This window comes from Oncorhynchus mykiss, chromosome 10 (assembly GCF_013265735.2).
Source record: "Oncorhynchus mykiss isolate Arlee chromosome 10, USDA_OmykA_1.1, whole genome shotgun sequence".
Lineage (NCBI taxonomy): Eukaryota > Metazoa > Chordata > Actinopteri > Salmoniformes > Salmonidae > Oncorhynchus > Oncorhynchus mykiss.
This window is the reverse complement of record NC_048574.1, coordinates 24,218,651-24,242,675: the sequence shown is the minus strand read 5'-3', so window position 1 is coordinate 24,242,675 and position 24,025 is coordinate 24,218,651. Positions and strand designations below refer to the sequence as shown.

Below are 24,025 nucleotides of genomic sequence, written 5' to 3'. Positions count from 1 at the left end.
CCTTCGGACTTTCAACTCCCTCCAAAGATTTTCTATGGAGTTGAGATCTGGAGACTGGCTAGGCCACTCCAGCACCATCATTTGCAAATAAATTTATTTTAAAATCCTACAATGCGATTTTCTGGATTTTTTTTCTCATTTTGTCTGTCATAGTTGAAGTGTACCTATGATGAAAATTACAGGCCTCTCTCATATTTTTAAGTGGGAGCACAATTGGTGGCTGACTAAATACTTTTTTGCCCCACTGTATATATATATACTTTTAGTGGTGATTGATTTAGCTCGCCAGGTACAAAGGAACCATTTGAATATAGTCCAAAAAAGGTAACCTGTCTTTATTTGAAATTATTTGGCATAACATGTATTCAAGGTCTAGGGGAAACAATGTGTGTGACCAGTGAAATGACTGTCCCCTCGCTCTCCTATGGAGCCAATAGAAAAGTTCCAAAAGTGCAAACACTGCTTATTTGATCACTGAGTGACATTGCTGTCCCCTCTCTCTCTCTCTCTCTGTAGTCCCCAGCAGATCAACTGGGTGAAGGTGGACGATGACCTTCCCTCACACGCCCTCATCACCGGCCCGGACCTGTACATCGAGAACCTTAACAAGACCTACAACGGCACCTACCGCTGCTTCGCTGCCAACTCAGTGGGCGAGTCGTATGACGACTACATCCTCTACGTCTACGGTACGTACCTCTCGATTCAACACGGTCTCTCCCTCTTTATCTTTCAATCCTCCCCCTCTCTGACTATAGTACCAGTCAAAAGTTTGGACACACCTACTCATTCAAGGGTTTTTCTTTATTTTTACAGTAGAATAATAGTGAAGACATCAAAACTATGAAATAACACATATGGAATCATGTTGTAACCAAAAAAAGTGTTAAACAAATCAAAATATATTTTGTATTTGAGATTCTTCAAAGTAGCCACCCTTTGCCTTGATGACCTCTTTGCATACTCTTGGCATTCACCTGGAATGCTTTTCCAACAGTCTTGAAGGGTTTGCACATATGCTGAGCACTTGTTGGCTGCTTTTCCTTCACTCTGCAGTCCAACTCATCGGGTTGGAGGTCGGGTGATTGTGGAGGCCAGGTCATCTGATGCAGCTCTACATTCTTCTTCTTGGTCAAATAGCCCTTACACAGCCTGGAGGTGTGTTGGGTCATTGTCCTGTTGAAAACAAATGATAGTCCCACTAAGCACAAACCAGATGGGATGGCGTATTGCTGCAGAATGCTGTGGTAGCCATGCTGGTTAAGTGTGCCTTGAATTCTAAAAAATTCAACCACCGTGTCACCAGCAAAGCACCCCCACACCATCACACCTCGTCCTTCATGCTTCACCTTGGGAACCACACATGCGGAGATCATCTGTCCACCTTCTCTGCATCTCACAAAGACACAGCGGTTAGAACCAAAAATCTAAAACCTGGACTCATCAGACCAAAGGACAGATTTCCACTGATTTAATGTCCATTGCTTGTGTTTCTTGGCCCAAACAAGTCTCTTCTTCTTATTGGTGTCCTTTGGTAGTGATTTCTTTGCAGAAATTCTACCATGAAGGCCTGATTCACGCAGTCTCCTCTGAACACTTGATGTTGAAATGTGTCTGTTAATTGAACTCTGAAGCCTTTATTTGGGCAGCAATTTCTGAGGCTGGTAACTCTAATGAACTTATCCTCTGCAGCAGAAGTAACTCTGGGTCTTCCTTTCCTGTGGTGGTCCTCATGAGAGCCAGTTTCTTCATAGTGCTTGATGGTTTTTGCGACTGTACTTGAAGAAACGTTCAAAGTTCTTGAAATAATCCGCTTTGACTGACATGTCTTAAAGTAATGATGGACTGTCATTTCTCTTTGCTTATTTGAGCTGTTCTTGCCATTCTATGCCATAATATGCATTAAGAAGGAAAGAAATTCCACAAATTAACTTTTAACAAGGCACACCTGTTAAAATGGGCAATAGGGATGCATAACAGAGAGGTTTCAAAAACAGGGGCACTTCCTGATTGGATTTTTCTCAGGTTTTAGCCTGCAATTTCAGTTCTGTTTAACTCACAGACAAAATTGTGACCGTTTTGGAAACTTTAGAGTGTTTTCTATCCTAATCTGTCAATTATATGCATATTCTAGCATCTGGTCCTGAGAAATAGGCCGTTCACTTTGGAAACTTTATTTTTACTTATTTTCCACCATAATTTCCAAATAAATTCATTAAAAATCCTACAATGTGATTTTCTGGATTTTTTTTTCTCATTTTGTCTGTCATAGTTGAAGTGTACCTATGATGAAAATTACAGGCCTCTCTTATCTTTTTAAGTGGGAGAACTTGCACAATTGGTGGCTGACTAAATACTTTTTTGCCCCACTGTATTTGAAAAACACCCTGAGGATTGATTATAAAAAACGTTTGACATTTTTCTGTGGACATTATGGATATAATTTGGAATTTTTGTCTGCGTTGTCGTGACCGCTCTTTCCGGTGGATTCCTGGGCATAACGCAGCAAACTAACGGAGGTATTTGGATATAAAAAATATCTTTATGGAACAAAAGGAACATTTGTTGGGAGTTAACTGGGAGTTTCGTGAGTGAAAACATCCGAAGATCATCAAAGGTAAAGGATGAATTTGATTGCTTTTCTGATTTTCGTGACCAAGTTACCTGATGCTAGGTGTACTTATTGTTTTGTTATGCTATCGATAAACTTACACAAACGCTTGTATTGCTTTCGCTGTAAAGCATAATTTCAAGATCTGAGACGACAGGGTGATTAACAAATGGCTAAGCTGTGTTTTGCAATATTGCACTTGTGATTTCCTGAATATGAATATTTTCTAGTAATATTATTTGACTGTGGCACTATACTATTCAGCGTTGCTGATGACAATTATACCGCATCCGGGATGGGTGGTTCAGAGAGGTTAATTGAAATGCATTCCAGGTGACTACCTCATGAAGCTGCTTGTGAGAATTCCAAGACTGTGCAAAGTTGTCATCAATGCAAAGGGTGGCTACTTTGAAGAATATAACATAAGTTTAACACTTTTTTGGTTTTACTACATGATTCCATATGTGTTATTTCATAGTTTTGATGTCTTCACTATTATTCTACAATGTAGAAAATAGTAAAAAATTAAGTAAAGTAGGTGTGTCCAAACTTTTGACTGGTAATGTACATGCTCTGCGTGTATGGTACGTACCTTCCACCACCTTCTCTCTGTCTCTCTTTTTATCCCCCATCCCCTATCTCTCTCTCTTCCCTCTGATATTCTATATTCATGGTACGTATCTCTTTATCCCCCATTCCCTCTCTCTCTATCCCCCATTCCCTCTCTCTCTCTCTCTCTCTCTCTCATTCCCTCTCTCTCTCTTCCCCTCTCTCTCTCCCCACAGCGTTATCTGAACACAGTTCAATACCATTGATTCCAATGACATTTCCTTCCCTGCAGGACATTACCATCTAATCTGGCCATTTTCCCTCCGCAAAATGTACTCGGCTGATATAGCTTACTAAGCCTGCGGGAGAAATAATTTGGCTGCTATTTTCAGCAGGCATTAATGGACTGAGAATAACCTTTTTGAAAAAGGGCTTGTTGCCTGACAGATGAATGAGTTGCTGAATAATGGAAGAGCAGGAGGTAGTGTTAATGACGAATGTGGTAAAACAACGAGGCTCGTGAAAGACTGAAGCGTTTTTTCCACCTTTTTTTGCCCTTGTTAAATGTGTTTATGGACGGAGACGTTTGGATTGATAGATGAAGCTAGGGAATGTGTGTCTGTATGTTAAGTGTTAGACAAAGATAGAGAGATGGGCAGTGAGTGAGTTGTATTCATAAACATTTAGTGTATGTGAACACAGTCACTCTGCCATCACAGACAATATATGACGATCAGCGAGTCCCGGTTCTTTCTCCCACTTCTCACTGCTTGTTTTCCAAAAGTTAGCCTCAGCTCAAGGTTTAAATGCTGTGGTTGGTAATTGCACCAGGGTTTTTTCCACATCTCTCCACCAGCTTTGAACCTCCGCTCTGGGCATGTGAGAATGCCCGCTCCTTTTCCCTCCTCTCCTACTGTGAGAAACAAACACAGGCAACACGTGGACTGCAGAAAAGAGAAAAAGATAGAGGCTGATGTTAATGGGAAGAGAGCTATGATAATAGAGGCTCTGTCTGCTCTTTGATGACTTTGGTTTCTGCACCCCCGCTCTAACATTTAGGTAGTGCCTGTAATGGCATCATATTCCCTACATAGTCCACCACATTTGATCTAAGCCCTGTGGGCCCAGGTCAAAAGTAGTGCACTATATCGGGAATAGGGTGCCGTTAACCACTCAGCCCTACTGTAATTCAGTCGTGCATCAGGTCCCACATTAAACTTGGTAATGAAGGGATGTACAGGACAATGCAGGGTCCGGGCTGTCTGCGCCTAATCTTGCGCCATGTTCCTCTAACACACACATGCAAGTGAGCACAAAATTCACCGGAGTGGCAAGATGTTAGCGAAGCGAACGCACTGACACTGAAATATTCTCCCCTCTCTCCAGCTCTCAACTCAAAGACAGACAGTGATGGCATCTGTGTGTAGCTGCACACATTCCCCTTCAAATTAACAGACAGACATCTTCTTATTACAAACACAGCAGCCCCGACGTATCGGAGATGGCAAGCGAGTCACACACACTGACATACAAACAGAGATGCACACACATGTAATACAAATGTTGTCTGAGCCATTATGAAAATGTACCTCAGGGTTCTGCTAAAATACATAATGAAAAAATCAAATCTTCAAAAGTGAGTAATGTGTGTGTGACATTCAGAGATTTTTGTAGTTTAGTGTTTATTTCAGGTATTACTAGCTACACTGGTACTACATGTTTTCACTATAATGCACTTTCCTGCTGGTTAAGTTGTGGGAAATTACAATAGGAAATCCATTTGAGTTATTACTGTCCCAGTATGCTCAGTGGGGGGCTCAATATCCTCTAGGTTGGAGTGGTCTGGAAATGCAATGTGTTATAGGCTTTCCCCACCCTTCCATCATTTACCATTCACTCCTGAACCAATCAAAGCCACGTACAGTAAGTCAAGAAACCTCCCTATCCTTCCCCATCCTGCCTCCCTTCAGTCACCAGGCAGAACAGATGTAGCACTGGCCCCCATACCTCTAATACGTTTGTTTCCTCGACTATTGTGAAACTAAGTGATGGAGAGCACCGGGAGTGCAGCTGACACTAACCTGGTTACCGGGAGAAAGAATGCATTCCCCAGTACCCATTTCTTCAAGTGGCCCGTGGATAAAGGAAAATCGGTGGGGCCCTGCAGTCGAATGAGATCTAGCACCCAGGACTTTAACCAGTTTACAGAGCCAGCGTTAACCTAATTAACAGGACCTCCTTCCTTCCCAAGCTCTGCCTTTTAGTCCTCCGTGCTCTGCGGCTTGTCGCTCTCCTCTCGGCTCCCTAAGACTTCCACCTCCTCCTCCTTCCAGGGGTTTTCTCCTCCCAGCCCCTGGCATCGGCGCTGAAGAACCATTGCTGCTGTTGGCGATACACTCTACAAAACTGGTCTGGAGTGGAGCTTTGTTTATCCCAACCACCAACACCTGACCTGAGTCAAGTGTCGCAAACAGTTTGTGGAAATGGAAGTTGTATTATTGTGTGGCCGGTACAGTATTAATGCCCCCTGTAAGGAGACACACAGCCAAAGCTGAAAAAATGTATCGGACCCTTTACAGTAACCTTGTTAGCCTTCATCCTACAGCTGTATCTACAATCTGGCTTGGAAAATGAAAAGCATAATGAAAAACATTGTCGCAAATAAAGAGCCACCGGTTCCTAACAACCTAGTATAGGGGAACATATTTTGTCATCAGATGTGACTCACAATCAGGCAGCCTAACTGGAGAAAATCTACAGGACACCAGCTGCAGGGAAACAACATGTGCAGTCCTGCCACAGCCAGACCCACTCCCATCAGCCAGCCAATATAATGAAGTCGTAAATTCTCTCCTCATGACAACCTCCTCCAACGCCCATTCTTAACCAGGGTCTTGTGCTCGTTCATTGCTCCTGGTTAGGGCTCGGGCTGGCACTTCAATTTGCAAGGCAGCCTGAGATCAATGGTAGACTATGAGATAATGTCAGACATGGCTAGTGACTACTGTGACACGCATAACATGCAAATGTGTAGAATCAGATCAAATCATATTTTATTTGCAGCATACACATATTTAGCAGATGTTATTGCGGGTGTAGCGAAATGCTTGTGTTCCTAGCTCCAACAGTGCAGTAGTATCGAACAATACAGAAATATATACTGTGCCTTCAGAATGTATTCAGACCCCTTGACGTTTTCCACATTTTGTTACGTTACAGCCTTATTCTAAAATGGGTTTAATAAAAATAAATCCTCAGCAATCTATACACAATACCCCATGATGACATAGCAAAACAGGTTTTCTGAATTCTTTGCACATGTATTAAAAATGTAAAACAGATACCTTATTTACATAAGTAAGCTCCAGAATAATCTGCTCTCAGGAACTAAACTGGCTGCCTGTAGAGGCTATGGTGCCCAGATGAGACTGGGTATGGTTTACAGGAATATTTGTGGTTCTGCGCCCAGATATCTAACTGATTACTTACCCCATGTTAAAGATGCACACAATCACAGCACCAGATCAGGTGTTGCTAATGTGTGCTTATACATGTAATGCTGGGAAAGGTACTTTCTTGAATACTGGAGCCTCAGAGTGGAACATCCTTTCTGGGCTGCTTTAAAAAAAGTTAAAACAGTTTGATGTGTTCTGTGCCTATTCAATATACCTTACGATGCAACTGCAATGATGACATAGTAGTTCTTCTTCTTTGTTTTTGTTTCATTATCTCGCTGTCAACTGTGTGCAACGGTGTTGATCTTGCCTAGCCATCTTGTCTCAAGAGGACCACAATGGAAATAAGTCCCAGACTTTGTGTGTTATCCTCAAGAATTTTACTAATGTGCATGTATGGCTTTTCAAGTTTTATGTGTGTAAAATGGTCAAGTTAATAAACTAAACAAAAAGAACACATTTAGCTGCCATAACTGCAACCAAATGTTTCCTGTAGTTGTTGATTAGACTCTCACATCGCTGTGGAGGAATTTTAGCTCACTCTTGCATGCAGAACTACTTTAACTCAGCGACATTTGTCGGTTTTCAAGCATGAACTGCTCGTTTCAAGTCCTGCCACATCTCAATTGGGATTAGGTCTGGCCATTCCAAAAAGTCAAATGTGTTGCTTTTTAACCATTTTCATGTAGACTTGATTGTGTATTTTGGATCATTGTCTTGCTGCATGACCCAGTTGCGCTTCATTTTCAGCTCACAGACGGATGACCTGAGTTTTCCTGTAGAATTCTCTGATACAGAGCAGAACTCATGTTTCCTTCTATTAAGGCAAGTTGTCCAGGTCCTGAAGCAGCAAAGCATCCCCAAACCATCACACTACCACCACCATGCTTGACTGTTGGTATGAAGTTCTTACTGTGGAATACAGTGTTTGGTTTTCGTAGACACAATGGGACCCATCTCGTCCAAAAGGTTGACTCAATTTTGCCAAAAAGCATCTGGAAGCACTTGGATGATCATCAAGACTCTTGGAAGAATGTTCTATGGACAGATGAGTCAAAAGTATAACTTTTTGGGTGACATGAGTCCCATGTATGCCTATATGTAAATATGGGCCTCACAATGGGCCTCAGGATCTCGTCACAGTATTTCTGTGCATTCAAATTCAGTTTGTTGTCCGTAGCTTATGCCTGCCCTTACCATAACCCCACCGCCACCATGGGGTATTTCGTTGATATCAGCAAACCGCTCGCCCACACAACACCATACACGTCTGTGGACGAATTGACAAATTCTCTAAAATGACGTTGGGGGCGGCTTATGGAATAGAAATTAATATTAGATTATCTGACAACAGCTCCGGTGGACATTCCTGCAGTCAGCAATCCAAATGCACGCTCCCTCAAAACTTGAGACATCTGTGGTAATGTGTTGTGTGACAAAACATCACATTTTAGAGTGGCCTTTTCTTGTCCCCAGCACAAGGTGCACCTTTGTAATGATCATGCTGTCTCATCAGATTCTTGCTATGTAACACTTGTCAGGTGGATGGTTTATCTTGGCAAAGGAGAAATGCTCACTAACAGGGATGTAACCACATTTGTGCACCAAATTTTAGAGAAATAAGCTTTTTCTGTGCGTATGGAACATTTCTGTGATCTTTATTTTAGCTCATGAAACATGGGACCAACACTTTTTTATTTTTGTTCAGTGTAGGATTGATTTTGACTAGAAAACAGTATATACAGCCTCCCGAGTGACACTGCGGTCTAAGGCACTGCATCGCAGTGCTTGAGTCATCACTACAGACCCGGGTTCGATCCAAGGCTGTGTCATAACCGGCCATGCCCGGGATTCCCATAGGGCGACGCACAATTGGCCCAGCGTCGTCCGGGTTAGGGGAGGGTTTGACTGGGGGGGCTTTACTTGCGGGCTCTAGCGACTCCTTGTGGCGGGACGGGTGCCTGCATGCTGTCCTTGGTCATCAGGCGAACGGTGTTTCCTCGGACACATTGGTGCAGGTTAGCTGGCGGGTGTTAAGAAGCGCGGTTAGGCGCGTCATGTTTCGGAGGACGCATGACTTGAGCCCGTTGGGGAGTTGCAGCAATGAGACTGGATCACAATTGGATATCATGAAATTGGGGAGAAAAAGGAGGTAAAAGGGGGCCTTCCTCTGACACCGCCTAGTATATACAGTGGGGCAAAAAAGTATTTAGTCAGCCACCAATTGTGCAAGTTCTCCCACTTAAAAAGATGAGAGAGGCCTGTAATTTTCATCATAGGTACACTTCAACTATGACAGACAAAATGAGAAAAAAAATCCAGAAAATCACATTGTAGCATTTGTAATGAATGTATTTGCAAATTATGGTGGAAAATAAGTATACGTTGACCTGTTTAAAGGTCTTGCTCACATCGTGATCACACAGTCGTCCGGAACAGCTGGTGCTCTCATGCATGCTTCAGTGTTGCTTGCCTCAAAGCAAGCGTAAAAGGCATTAAGCTCGTCTGGTAGACTCGCGTCACTGGGCAGCTCGTGGCTGGGTTTCCCTTTGTGGTCCGTAATATTTTTCAAGCCCTGCCACATCAAATCTAATTTATTTATAAAGCCCTTCTTACATCAGCTGATATTTCAGCTGCAGCAAGCAATGCAGGTGTAGAAGCACGGTGGCTAGGAAAAACTCCCTAGAAAGGCCAGAACCTAGGAAGAAACCTAGAGAGGAACCAGGCTATGAGGGGTGGCCAGTCCTCTTCTGGCTGTGCTGGGTGGAGATTATGACAGAACATGGCCAAGATGTTCAAATGTTCATAGATGACCAGCAGGGTCAAATAATAATAATCACAGTGGTTGTCGAGGGTGCAACAGGTCAGCACCTCAGGAGTAAATGTCAGTTGGCTTTTCATAGCCAACCATTCAGAGTATCTCTACCGCTCCTGCTGTCTCCAGAGAGTTGAAAACAGAAGGTCTGGGACAGGTAGCACGTCCAGTGAACAGGACAGGGTTCCACAGCCGCAGGCAGAGAACAGCTGAAACCGGAGCAGCAGCACGGCCAGGTGGACTGGGTACAGCAAGGAGTCATCAGGCCAGGCAGTCCCGAGGCATGGTCCTAGAGCTCAGGTCCTCCTCCGAGAGAGAAAGAGAGATGTAGCTGCTCTGTCCTGCCGATGCACGGAGAATCAAATCAAATTTATTTATATAGCCTTTTGTACATCAGCTGATATCTCAAAGTGCTGTACAGAAACCCAGCCTAAAACCCCAAACAGCAAGCAATGCAGGTGTAGAAGCAGGGTGGCTAGGAAAAACTCCCTAGAAAGGCCAAAACCTAGGAAGAAACCTAGAGAGGAACCAGGCTATGTGGGGTGGCCAGTCCTCTTCTGGCTGTGCCGGGTGGAGATTATAACAGAACATGGCCAAGATGTTCAAATGTTCATAAATGACCAGCATGGTCCAATAATAATAAGGCAGAACAGTTGAAACTGGAGCAGCAGCACGGCCAGGTGGACTGGGGACAGCAAGGAGTCATCATGTCAGGTAGTCCTGAGGCATGGTCCTAGGGCTCAGGTCCTCCGAGAGAGAGAGAATTAGAGAGAGCAGACTTAAATTCACACAGGACACCGAATAGGACAGGAGAAGTACTCCAGATATAACAAACTGACCCTAGCCCCCCGACACATAAACTACTGCAGCATAAATACTGGAGGCTGAGACAGGAGAAGACAGCCAGGTCTTTATTATCCTTGTTGTCATTCAGCCACGTCTCAGTGAAACATAAGATATTCGTTTTTAATGTCCCGTTGGTAGGATAGTCTTAATCGCAGATCGTCCAGTTTGTTTTCCAATGACTGCACAATGGCCAATAATACGGAGGGAAGTGGTGGTTTACCTACTTGTCGGCAAATTCTTACAAGGCTCCCCGCCCTCCTCCCCCTTTTTTTCTTCACGCTGATGACAGGGATTTGGTCCTTGTCTTGACAAAGCAGTATATCCTTTTTGTCTGACTTTTATTTTACATTTTTTAACCCTTATTTTACCAGGGAAGTTGACTGAGAACACATTCTCATTTACAGCAATGACCTGGGGAATAGTTACAGCGGAGAGGAGGAGGGATGAATGAGCCAATTGTGAGCTGGGGAGGATTAGGTGGCCATGATGGTATGAGGGACAGCTTGGGAATTTAGCCAGGACACCGGGGTTAACATCCCTACTCTTAAGATAAGTGCCATGGGATCTTTAGTGACCAAAGAGAGTCAGGACACCCATTTAACGTCCCATCTGAAAGACGGCACCCTACACAGGGCAATGTCCCCAATCACTGCCCTGGGGCATTGGGATAATTTTTTTGACCAAAGGAAAGGGTGCCTCCTACTGGCCCTCCAACACCACTTCCAGCAGCATCTGTTCTCCCATCCAGGAACTGACCAGGACCAAACTCATTAATGAAAAATATATTTGTCCAGTTTGAGGTGAGTAAACACTTCTGATATCCAGAAGCTCTTTTCAGTCCTAAGAGACTGTAGCAGCAACATTATGTACAAAATGAGTTTCAAACAATGTGAAAAAACAAACAAAATAGCACAGTTGGTTAGGAGCTCGTAAAACTGCAGCCATCCTCTCCGGCGCCATTATCCCTGCTGTCTCCTGAAGTCCATGAACACCTCCATTGTTTTGTTGACGTTGAGGGAGAGGTTATTTTTCCGGCACCACTGTTCCAGGGCCCTCACCTCCTCCCTCTAGGCTGTCTAGTCATCGTTGGTAATCAGGACTAACACTGTTGTCGATATCAGCCTTCAATATGGAAGAGATAGCTTCTCTCCATCTTTATGGTTGAATAACATACAATTGCGTAATTAGGAAATTGTACTGCTTCCCACGATGCAAGATGGCATTGATTTACCCCAGCGAAGATGGGCTACAGTAATTTGCAGAGGGGTCTCCGTGCTATTCACTCCCTCTAATGAAAATGAACACAATTAGGTTAACATACGAACAGATGCCATTCAAAACACATGAGTGGGCCCGACAAGGGACATTTCCCCTCGCAACCCCACACAGCGTTTATTAATGCGTAATTGTCCGCCCCTTGATTGCGTGAGACAAGCATTCACTGCAGGTGTGCCGTTGGCTTCCAACGGCCATTGTTAGCTTGGTGCCGTTGCCAGAGACTGTAATTGTTTTCCTTACCTCTTCTTTTCATCCTCTCCTCCTCCTAAGAGAGGCCCCCATCAATATAATTTCTCATATCATGCAGCTGGCAGATTTGGGAGAGGTAGGGGGGTTTCTAATTCTTTGCGCGGCAAGTGCCGGGCACCATCCCATTGCTGTGCGGGTGACAGAGGGATGCCCAGCGCCTCGCTAAGAGTCGCCTTGCGGGGGGGGGGGGGGGGGGGGGGGGTCACTCCTCTGTGCTGTTCATTAGCTTTTAATTGGAGTCAACCACCCCCAGTGCTCTTTTGGCAGTGGGAGATGTGTGTGCTTCAGTTATTGTTATTGTGCTGTAGTGTCACATCATTCACCCATCTCCACACTTATTTAATTTATCTCTGGAATGATTGAGTAAGAGGGATTTTAATCAGAACGAAAGTTCTACCTGTGTTTTGACCTCTAGTTTTTATTGACATACCGCCTTGCACTACGGGGCCTAGTCATAAGAGGTGCGGATATTTACTTTATCAACCTCAATCTGTTTTTAGCCTTTGGATATGCAAAACTTAAGGGGATGCACTATTATTGAGTTTCGAAGGGCTCAGGATGAGATTTGACCGGATTACTTTCCACTCCTCTCCAATATATAAAGCTGTGGTTGGTAGGGAAATCCACAGCCCAAAGTACAGTATACTTTAAGAGCTCTATTAGCCAGATTGTTCTGTTTTCCTCATTGACTTGAGTGAGGTTCTTATACTACACCCCACGTGCCAGTATGCCACTCCCACACCTCTCTTTTGGATTAATTGGCCTGTTGCCTGCCTGCCTCTCCCCTCCGTATGTCTGTGTATGTCTGCTGTTTCATATCCAACTGAGCAAATTTTCAGAAGTGTGTTTATACTCCGCTGTCTAAGGGGATAAAAACGAGACACAGGAAGTGAAATAAGTATTTTAATGCAGCCTCCGCTCCAAGAACTCTGGGACTATTCTTAATCTGCCCCGGTATACAAACCACAGTGACTCAATAGGGAAACTCACTCAGCTTCCCATATTTGAAGTCAATAAGCTTCCACTGCGTTTGATACAACATCACTGGAATAGCAGGTAGTGTGGAGTGCTGCTTTTTGTAAGGAAACCTTGCTTAATATTTGCTCCAGTTGAGCCTGTTTGGAGGGTGGCAAGCAGGGGAAGTATAGATCTTATTATCGCTGCCAAGTTTTTAATGAGCTATTGACACCGATGAACCCAAACATCTGCTGGGCCCTCGCAGTTCATTATGGGATAAATCCAATTAAGTAGCACCACCACCGAGCTCGAGTTTGTCAGCTCCCGACGTGTGTGAAACTCATCAGTGGCACAAGCCCAGTTAGTAAGGCTCCCGCCGCAAGATAGTCCCCCCTATTTGTCTGTTCAGCCATTCTTTTTTCAAGCCTCTATTTATAGGAATGGAATATGTTCTTTGTTAGAAATAATACAAAAAAAAGAATCTAAGATTAACGGAGTGTGTACAAATGCAGACCGCCTCAAGGCCGGGTTGGTTTGATTCTGAAATTGTTCCAGGCTGGATTCTCAAAGCGATGCGGGTCGTTCCACGAAATGAGTTCCTTTTGGGTCGTGTAACTTTTGATTTCACTGAACTTTTACATTCTGTCATGAAGAACACATGTTCAACTTAATAAAAAACATGTTTTCCCAATTCAAGAGGTTAAATAAAAAATATATACTATAGTGAATTCCTATTAAGTTCCCAAAAAAGTACCAGGGTTGACGATTTAATTTAAATCAGCCATAAATCCCCTTGTGACAGAGGTACTGAAGCTTGTTGTGTGTAGCAGGGGTGGGCAATTGAATGCAAGCTTAAAAATAAAATAAAAAATGAAATTGTTAAAATAATTAAAATTCAGTGTATGGGTTTGACATGTTTGATTTTTTCTTTTTAAGGAATGGTTTCACCAACAAGTAATTCAGTCCACATAAAAGGGTTGACCATAAAATAAAAATATCAATAATCACATGAAAAAATGATCTTCAAAAATGACTTTGTCAAAGCAACAAAATAACTAGGGCTTTACAATGATGGTGGGTTAAAATCTTCCTAGAAGTCACAGAGACTACTCAGAGGGACAATTGGCAATTTAAGTCTTTATTCATATATAAAATCTGACATGTTGAATTTTCCATGTGGTCTATATTAAAGGGCACTTCATTTAATATAACAGGCTTTTAAAATGCAATATTGGTGCACGATTTCTACTTAAAATATCAAAGGGACGCAAAACGGAACCATTTTGTGAACATGAACGCTCTCTAATAATGAATTACTTTCTTCTCCACACGTGTGCCTATTTAATAAGGTGAAAAAGCCTCCTGGAGTCTAACAGAATACATTACAACAAAATATACTGAACAAAAAAATAAATGCAACATGCAACAATTTCAAAAATGTACTGAGGTACAGTTCATATCAGGAAATCAGTTATTTGAAATAAATTAATTAGGCCTTAATCTATGGATTTCACATGACTGGGAATACAGATATGCATCTGTTGGTCACAGATACCGTTAAAACAAAATGGGCCTCATCTTCTTGTCACGGTATCTCTGTGCATTCAAATTGATAAAATACAATTGTGTTCGTTGTCCGGAGCTTAAGCCTGCCCATACCATAACGCTACCGCCACCACTCTGTTCACAACGTTGACATCAGAAAACCGCTCGCGCAGACGATGCCATACACGTGGTCTGCAGTTGTGAGGCAGGTTGGAGGTACTGCCAAATTCTCTAAAATGACTTTTGGTAGATAAATTAACATTCATTTACCTGGCAACAGCTCTGGTGGGCACTCCTGCAGTCAGCATACCAATTGCACTCTCCCTCAAAACTTGACACGTCTGTGGCATTGTGGTGTTTGACAAAACTGTACATTTTAGAGTGTCCTTTTATTGTCCCCAGCACAAGGTGCACCTGTGTAATGATCATGCTGTTTAATCAGCTTCTTGATATGCCAGATCTGTCAGGTGGATGGATTATCTTGGCAAATGAGAAATCCTCACTAACGTGGATGTAAATACATTTGTGCACAACATTTAAGAGAAATAAGCTTTTGTGCATATGGAACATTTCTGGGATATTTTATTTCAGCTCATGAAACATGGGACCAACACTTTACATGTCGCTTTTATATTTTTGTTCGGTGTACACTACCAGTCAAAAGTTTAAGAACCTCGACTCATTCAAGGGTTTTTCTTTATTTTTATAATTTTCTAGAATGAAAGTGAAGATGTCATGTATTGTCATGTTGTGTCTTGTTTCTGTCCTTTCCCTTCACCCTGTCTCCCTCTGCTGGTCGTTATTAGGTTACCTTTTCTCCCCCTCTTTCCCCCAGCTGTTCCTTGTCTCCTCCTAACTACCTCGTCACCCCTTTTCCCACCTGTTCCCTTTTTCCCTCTGATTAGTCCTCTATATCTCTCTCTGTTTTTGCTCCTGTCTTTGTCGGATTCTTGTTTGTGTTGTTCATGCCTGAACCAGACTATCGTCATGTTTGCTGCAACCTTGTCCTGTCCTGTCGGAATCTGCCGGTCCATCTGAGCCTACGTTTGTTTTGTTATTAAAGAAGCTCTGTTTACGTTAAGTCGCTTTTGGGTCCTCATTCACGCACCGTAACAGAAGAATCCGACCAAGAATGGACCCAGCGACTTCGGATCCTCTCCACTCAGCCGTCGAGATCCAGGGAGCGATGCTAGGCAGACACGAGCAGGAATTGTCTGCTGCTCGACATGCCGTTGAGACCCTGGCCACCCAAGTCTCCAACCTCACAGAACAGGTTCACCATCTCCGCCTCGATCCACCGGCCACTTCCAGGGCTTTCGATTCTCCGGAGCCCAGAATCAATAACCCGCCGTGTTACTCTGGGGAGCCCACTGAATGCCGCTCGTTCCTCACCCAGTGTGATATTGTGTTTTCTCTCCAGCCCAACACTTACTCCAGGAGCACTGCTCGTGTCGCCTACGTCATATCTCTCCTTATTGGACGGGCTCGTGAGTGGGGCACGGCAATCTGGGAGGCAAGGGCTGAGTGTACTAACCAGTATCAGGACTTTAAGGAGGAGATGATACGGGTTTTTGATCGATCTGTTTTTGGGGAGGAGGCTTCCAGGGTCCTGTCCTCCCTATGTCAAGGTAATCGATCCATAACAGACTACTCTATTGAGTTTCGCACTCTTGCTGCCTCCAGTGGCTGGAACGAGCCGGCTTTGCTCGCTCGTTTTCTGGAGGGTCTCCGCGCAGAGGTAAAGGATGAGATTCTCTCCCGGGAGGTTCCTTCCAGCGTGGATTCCTTGATTGAACTCGCTATTCGCATTGAGCGACGGGTTGATCTTCGTCACCGAGCTCGTGGAAAGGAGCTCGCGTTCTCCGTTGCCCCCCTCTCCGCATCACTACCATCTTCCTCTGCCGGCTCGGGTGCTGAGCCTATGCAGCTGGGAGGTATCCGCATCTCGACTAAGGAGAGGGAACGGAGAATCACCAACCGCCTCTGTCTCTATTGCGGTTCTGCTGGTCATTTTGTCACTTCATGTCCAGTAAAAGCCAGAGCTCATCAGTAAGCGGAGGGCTACTGGTGAGCGCTACTACTCCTGTCTCTCCTTCAAGATCCTGCACTACCTTGTCGGTCCATCTACGCTGGACCGGTTCGTCAGCTTCCTGCAGTGCCTTAATAGACTCTGGGGCGGAGGGCTGTTTTATGGACGAGACCTGGGCTCGGGATCATGACATTCCTCTCAGACAGTTAAGGGAGTCCACGGCCTTGTTCGCCCTGGATGGTAGTCCTCTCCCCAGGATTCAGCGTGAGACGCTACCTTTAACCCTCACTGTTTCTGGTAATCATAGCGAAACCATTTCTTTTTTAATTTTTCGTTCACCTTTTACACCTGTTGTTTTGGGCCATCCCTGGCTAGTTTGTCATAATCCTTCCATTAATTGGTCTAGTAATTCTATCCTCTCCTGGAACGTCTCTTGTCATGTGAAATGTTTAATGTCTGCTATCCCTCCTGTTTCCTCTGTCTCTTCTTCACAGGAGGAGCCTGGTGATTTGACAGGGGTGCCGGAGGAATATCACGATCTGCGCACGGTGTTCAGTCGGTCCAGGGCCACCTCTCTTCCTCCACACCGGTCGTATGATTGTAGTATTGATCTCCTTCCGGGAACCACTCCCCCCCGGGGTAGACTATACTCTCTGTCGGCTCCCGAACGTAAGGCTCTCGAAGATTATTTGTCTGTAGCTCTTGCCGCCGGTACCATAGTCCCCTCCTCCTCTCCCGCCGGAGCGGGGTTTTTTTTTGTTAAGAAGAAGGACGGGTCCCTGCGCCCCTGCATAGATTATCGAGGGCTGAATGACATAACAGTGAAGAATCGTTATCCGCTTCCTCTTATGTCTTCAGCCTTCGAGATCCTGCAGGGAGCCAGGTTTTTCACTAAGTTGGACCTTCGTAACGCTTACCATCTCGTGCGCATCAGGGAGGGGGACGAGTGGAAGACGGCGTTTAACACTCCGTTAGGGCACTTTGAATACCGGGTTCTTCCTTTCGGCCTCACTAACGCTCCAGCTGTCTTTCAGGCATTAGTCAATGATGTCCTGAGAGACATGCTGAACATCTTTGTTTTCGTTTACCTTGACGATATCCTGATTTTTTTCACCGTCACTCCAGGTTCATGTTCAGCACGTTCGACGTGTCCTCCAGCGCCTTTTAGAGAATTGTCTTTTTGTGAAGGCTGAGAAGTGCTCTTTTCATGCCTCCTCCGTCACATTTCTCGGTTCTGTTATTTCCGCTGAAGGCATTAAGATGGATCCCGCTAAGGTCCAAGCTGTCATTGATTGGCCCGTCCCTAGGTCACGCGTCGAGCTGCAGCGCTTTCTCGGCTTCGCGAACTTCTATCGTCGTTTCATCCGTAATTTCGGTCAGGTGGCAGCCCCTCTCACAGCCCTTACTTCTGTCAAGACGTGCTTTAAGTGGTCCGTTTCCGCCCAGGGAGCTTTTGATCTCCTCAAGAATCGTTTTACATCCGCACCTATCCTTGTTACACCTGACGTCACTAGACAGTTCGTTGTCGAGGTTGACGCGTCAGAGGTGGGCGTGGGAGCCATTCTTTCTCAGCGCTCCCTCTCTGACGACAAGGTCCACCCTTGCGCGTATTTTTCTCATCGCCTGTCGCAGTCGGAACGTAACTATGATGTGGGAAACCGCGAACTGCTCGCCATCCGCTTAGCCCTAGGCGAATGGCGACAGTGGTTGGAGGGGGCGACCGTTCCTTTTGTCGTTTGGACTGACCATAGGAACCTTGAGTACATCCGTTCTGCCAAACGACTTAATGCGCGTCAGGCGCGCTGGGCGCTGTTTTTCGCTCGTTTCGAGTTCGTGATTTCTTATCGTCCGGGCTCTAAGAACACCAAGCCTGATGCTTTATCTCGTCTCTTCAGTTCTTCAGTAGCCTCCACTGACCCCGAGGGGATTCTCCCTGAGGGGCGTGTTGTCGGGTTGACTGTCTGGGGAATTGAGAGGCAGGTAAAGCAAGCACTCACTCAAACTCCGTCGCCGCGCGCTTGTCCTAGGAACCTTCTTTTCGTTCCCGTTCCTACTCGTCTGGCCGTTCTTCAGTGGGCTCACTCTGCCAAGTTAGCCGGCCACCCTGGCGTTCGGGGTACGCTTGCTTCCATTCGCCAGCGTTTTTGGTGGCCCACCCGGGAGCATGACACGCGTCGCTTCGTGGCTGCTTGTTCGGTCTGCGCGCAGACTAAGTCCGGTAACTCCCCTCCTGCCGGCCGTCTCAGGCCGCTTCCCATTCCCTCTCGACCGTGGTCTCACATCGCCTTAGATTTTGTCACCGGACTGCCTTCGTCAGCGGGGAAGACTGTTATTCTTACGGTTGTCGACAGGTTCTCTAAGGCGGCTCATTTTATTCCCCTTGCTAAGCTTCCTTCTGCTAAAGAGACGGCACAAATCATCATCGAGAATGTTTTCAGAATTCATGGCCTTCCGTCAGACGTCGTTTCGGACAGAGGTCCGCAATTCACGTCTCAATTTTGGAGGGAGTTTTGCCGTTTGATTGGGGCTTCCGTCAGTCTCTCTTCCGGCTTTCACCCCCAGTCTAACGGTCAAGCAGAACGGGCCAATCAGACTATTGGTCGCATCTTACGCAGTCTTTCTTTTCGCAACCCTGCGTCTTGGTCAGAACAGCTCCCCTGGGCAGAATACGCCCACAACTCGCTTCCTTCGTCTGCGACCGGGCTATCTCCTTTTCAGAGTAGCCTCGGGTACCAGCCTCCGCTGTTCTCATCTCAGTTCGCCGAGTCCAGCGTTCCCTCCGCTCAGGCTTTTGTCCAACGTTGCGAGCGCACCTGGAAGAGGGTCAGGTCTGCACTTTGCCGTTATAGGGCGCAGACTGTGAGGGCTGCTAATAAGCGTAGAACTAAGAGTCCTAGATATTGTCGCGGTCAGAGAGTTTGGCTCTCCACTCAGAACCTTCCCCTTAAGACCACTTCTCGCAAGTTGACCCCGCGGTTCATTGGTCCGTTCCGTATTTCTCAGATCATTAATCCTGTCGCAGTTCGACTTCTTCTTCCGCGATATCTTCGTCGCGTCCACCCGGTCTTCCATGTCTCCTGTATCAAGCCCGTTCTTCGCGCCCCCGCTCGTCTTCCCCCCCCCCCCCCCATCCTTGTCGAGGGCGCACCCATCTACAGGGTCCGTAGGATTTTGGACATGCGTCCTCGGGGCCGTGGTCATCAGTACCTAGTAGATTGGGAGGGGTACGGTCCTGAGGAGAGGAGTTGGGTTCCCTCTCGGGACGTGCTGGACCGTGCGCTGATCGAGGATTTCCTCCGTTGCCGCCAGGTTTCCTCCTCGAGTGCGCCAGGAGGCGCTCGGTGAGTGGGGGGGTACTGTCATGTATTGTCATGTTGTGTCTTGTTTCTGTCCTTTCCCTTCACCCTGTCTCCCTCTGCTGGTCGTTATTAGGTTACCTTTTCTCCCCCTCTTTCCCCCAGCTGTTCCTTGTCTCCTCCTAACTACCTCGTCACCCCTTTTCCCACCTGTTCCCTTTTTCCCTCTGATTAGTCCTCTATATCTCTCTCTGTTTTTGCTCCTGTCTTTGTCGGATTCTTGTTTGTGTTGTTCATGCCTGAACCAGACTATCGTCATGTTTGCTGCAACCTTGTCCTGTCCTGTCGGAATCTGCCGGTCCATCTGAGCCTACGTTTGTTTTGTTATTAAAGAAGCTCTGTTTACGTTAAGTCGCTTTTGGGTCCTCATTCACGCACCGTAACAGAAGACATCAAAACTATGAAATAACACACATGAAATCATGCAGTAACAAAAAAGTGTTAAACAAATCAAAACGTATTTTATATTTGAGATTCTTCAAAGTAGCCACCCTTTGCCTTGATGACAGCTTTGCACACTCTTGGCATTCTCTCAACCAGCTTCATGAGGTAGTCACCTGGAATGCATTTCAATTGACATGTGTTAAAAGTTCATTTGTGGAATTTCTTTCCTTAATGCATTTGAGCCAATCAGTTGTGTTGTGACAAGGTAGGGGGGTAAACAGAAGATAGTATTTTACTAAGTCCATGTTATAGTAAGAAAAGCTCAAATAAGCAAAGAGAAATGACAGTTCATTATTACTTAAAGAGATGAAGGTCAGTCAATCCCGAAAATGTCTACCCTGAAATGTTCTTCAAGTGCAGTCGCAAAAACCATCAAGTGCTATGATGAAACTGGAGCTCATGAGGACCACCAAAGGAATGGAATACCCAGAGTTACCTCTGCTGCAGAGGATATGTTATTTATAGTTACCAGCCTCAGAAATTGTAGCCCAAATAAATGCTTCACAGAGTTCAAGTAACAGACACATCTCAACATCAACTGTTCAGAGGAGGCTGTGTGAATCAGGCCTTCATGGTCTAATTTCTGCAAAGAAACCACTGCTAAAGGACACCAATAAGAAGAAGAGACTTGCTTGGGCCAAGAAACACGAGCAATGGACATTCGACCGGTGGAAATTTGTCTGTTGATCTGGAGTCCAAATTGGAGATTTTTGGTTCAAACCGCCATGTCTTTGTGAGACGCGGTGTGGGTGATCTCTGCATGTGTATTTCCCAACGTAAAGCAGGGAGGAGGAGGTGTGGGGGTGCTTTGATGGTGACACTGTCTGTGATTTATTTAGACTTCAAGGCACATCTAACCAGCATCTGGTTTGGGTTTAGTGGGACTATCATTTGTTTTTCAACAGGACAATGACCAATACACTTCCAGGCTGTGTAAGGGCTATTTGACCAAGAAGGTGAGTGATGGAGTGCTGCATCAGATGACCTCGCCTCCACAACCCTCCGACCTCAACCCAATTGAGATGGTTTGGGATGAGTGAATGAAAAGCAGCCAACAAGTGCTCAGCATATGTGGAAACAGCATTCCAGGTGAAGCTTGTTGAAAGAATGCCAAGAGTGTGCAAAGCTGTCATCAAGGCAAACGGTGGCTACTTTGAAGAATCTCAAATTTAAATATAATTGTTAAACACTTTTTTGTTTACTACATGATTCCATATGTGTTACTTTATAGTTTTGATGTCTTCACTATTATTCTACAATGTAGAAAATAGTTTTTTCTTTTACTTTAAAAACCTTGAATGAGTCGGTGTTCTAAAATATTGACCGGTAGTGTATATTACAACTGTTCCTCTTTGTCTAATGTACTGAAGTAAAGTACAGTTTAAATATACCCCTTTACATGGACAAGATGATCAACTATAGGCACTTCATCAATCTACTTTCTTCTTCTTAACGCCAAGCTGACTTCTTCAGTCAGTGTAGAAACGCATCATGCCACTACTCCCCATCATGCCACTACTCACCAAGCTCCCTCCTGTCTCACCTTTGGCAAAGATAATCAACATGGGTGCACTGTTCCGAAAAACGACGTAAAAGCAACTGCCCTGTCAAAGCACGCCTTATGAATCACAGGGAGTTTGGGACAGGTAACAACTAAGCTCTGACATCCCATGATCCATGAATGTACTTTATTGACAAGCCAAACATACAAATCTCTTTAAGTACCTCTCCCTTGGAGAAATATGCTGGCAAACTCGTCCACTTGTCGTCCCCCCTGGGGAGATGGAAAGTGCTACAGATATACCGACGGTATTCTGGATGGGCTCCAGTAGAGGGAAGGTGACCCTTGTATACACCACAAGATGGCCGCCGACTTTGAGTGTTGTTGACGTGAAGAAACATTTGGAAAGATGTATAGCTGCCCATTGTGATTTGATCTTCGTAGTAAAATTAAAGAATGTGTGTTTCAGTCCGGGAAAAACTAAAGGGATATGGCACCAGTGAACCCATGGTTATGGTTAGGGTTAGAGTTATGGGTTGGCATGCTAGTCACATCTGTAAGTCACACCTGTTTTATTTACCCCAGCTTTTACCTCTGGAAGGGCAATTGAAAATGTTCAATAGCCTTGGTTACATCCCAAATGAAACCCTCTTTTTTTCTGTGTGCACTACTTACTGGTCAAAATAGTGCACTGTAATGGGAATAGGATGCCATTTGAGACACAGCCCTAGTCAACACCAAGTATGCTTAAATTTTGAGGTGAAGTCATAGCAGAGGTCCTTAGATTTCCCTCTAATCTCTTTTGACATCATTCATAAGCTATGAAAACAGCTCACTGGCATATGCTCATTTCAGACACACAAGTTGCAGCTAGTATTACAAACTGTCAGGCAGAACCAAAAGCAATGAAAGTGATGGAGATATTGAACCAGATACAAGCACCATTTCTTCATTTCTTTACCTTCAAGCTTGAATCAAATGTATTTTGACTACAGGTGTAGGCTAACAGTGCAATGCTTACTTACGGGCTCTTCCCAACAATGCAGAGAGAAAGAAAATAGAGAAACGGATAAGTATAACAAATAATAATAAAAGTAACGATAACTTGGCTGTATACACAGGGTACCAGTACAGAGTTGATGGGTACTAGGTAACTGAGGTAGATACTCTATGTACATATAACTAGGAATAAATTGACAGATAATGAATAGTAGCAGCAGCGTATGTGATTAGTCAAAAAAGTTAGTGCAAAAAGGGTCAATACAGATAGTCCGGGTAGCTATTTGGTTAACTAATTAACTATTTATCAGTCTTATGGCTTGGAGTATAAGCTGTTCAGGGTCCTGTTGGTTTCAGACTTGGTGAATAGGTACCGCTTGACATGCGGTAGCAGAGAGAACAGTCTATGACTTGGGTGGCTGGGGTCTTTTACGATTTTTAGGGCCTTCCTCTGACACCGCCTGATATAGTTGTGGGTGAACAGGGAATACAGGAGGGGACTAAGCACGCACCCCTTAGGGGCCCCCGTGTTGAAGGTCAGCATGGTGGATGTGTTGTTGCCTACTCTCATCACCTGGGGCGAACCATCAGGATGTCCAGGATCCAGTTGCAGAAGGAGGTACTCATTTCCAGGGTCCTTAGCTTAGTGATGAGCTTTGAGGGCACTATGGTGTTGAACGCTGAGCTTTAGTCAATGAACAGCCTTATCACATCTGTGTTCCTCTTGTTCAGGTGGGAAAGGGCAGTGTGGAGTGAAATAGAGATTATGTCTTCTGTGGTTCTATTGGGGCGCTATGCAAATTGGAGTGGGTCCAAGGTGTCTGCGATGATGGTGTTTATGTGAGCCATGACCAGTCTTCCAAAGCATTTCATGGCTACAGATGTGAGTGCTACAGGGCAATAGTAATTTAGACAGGTTACCTTGGCGTTATTGGGCACAAGGACAATGGTGGTCTGCTGGAAACATGTAGTTATTACAGACTGGGTCAGGGAGAGGTTTAAAATGTCAGTGAAGATACTTGCAAGCTGGTCAACACATGCTCTGAGTAAGCGTCCTGGAAGTCTGTCTGGCCCTGCAGCCTTTTGAATGTTAACCTGTTTAAAGATTTTACTCGCATCGGCTACGGAGAGCGTGATCACACAGTTGTCCAGAACAGCTGATGCTCTCGTGCATGGTTCAGTGTTTCTTGCCTCGAAGCAAGCATAGAAGGCATTTAGCTCGCCTGGTAGCCTGCCACATCCAGCGAGCGTCAGAGCCAGTGTATTAGGATTCGATCATAGTCCTGTATTGATGCTTTGTCTGTCTGACGGTTCGTCAGTGGGCGTAGCAGGATTTCTTATAAGCATTATTTTCCTGCAGGGATGGGCAGCATTCATTTCATTTTATTGCC

At 45.0% G+C, this 24,025-nt stretch overlaps 1 protein-coding gene across 6 annotated transcripts in view; it reads left to right on the top strand.

Annotated features, from left to right (window-relative positions):
• LOC110534869 (cell adhesion molecule 1) overlaps nucleotides 1-24,025 on the top strand; it is a 502,917-nt gene that overhangs the window by 426,392 nt on the left and 52,500 nt on the right. For all 6 annotated transcript variants that reach the window (XM_036989934.1, XM_036989933.1, XM_036989932.1 and 3 more), the window contains one exon: nucleotides 517-689. In XM_036989934.1, the coding sequence (XP_036845829.1) occupies nucleotides 517-689 (173 nt within the window). The remainder of the gene's footprint in view (nucleotides 1-516; nucleotides 690-24,025) is intronic.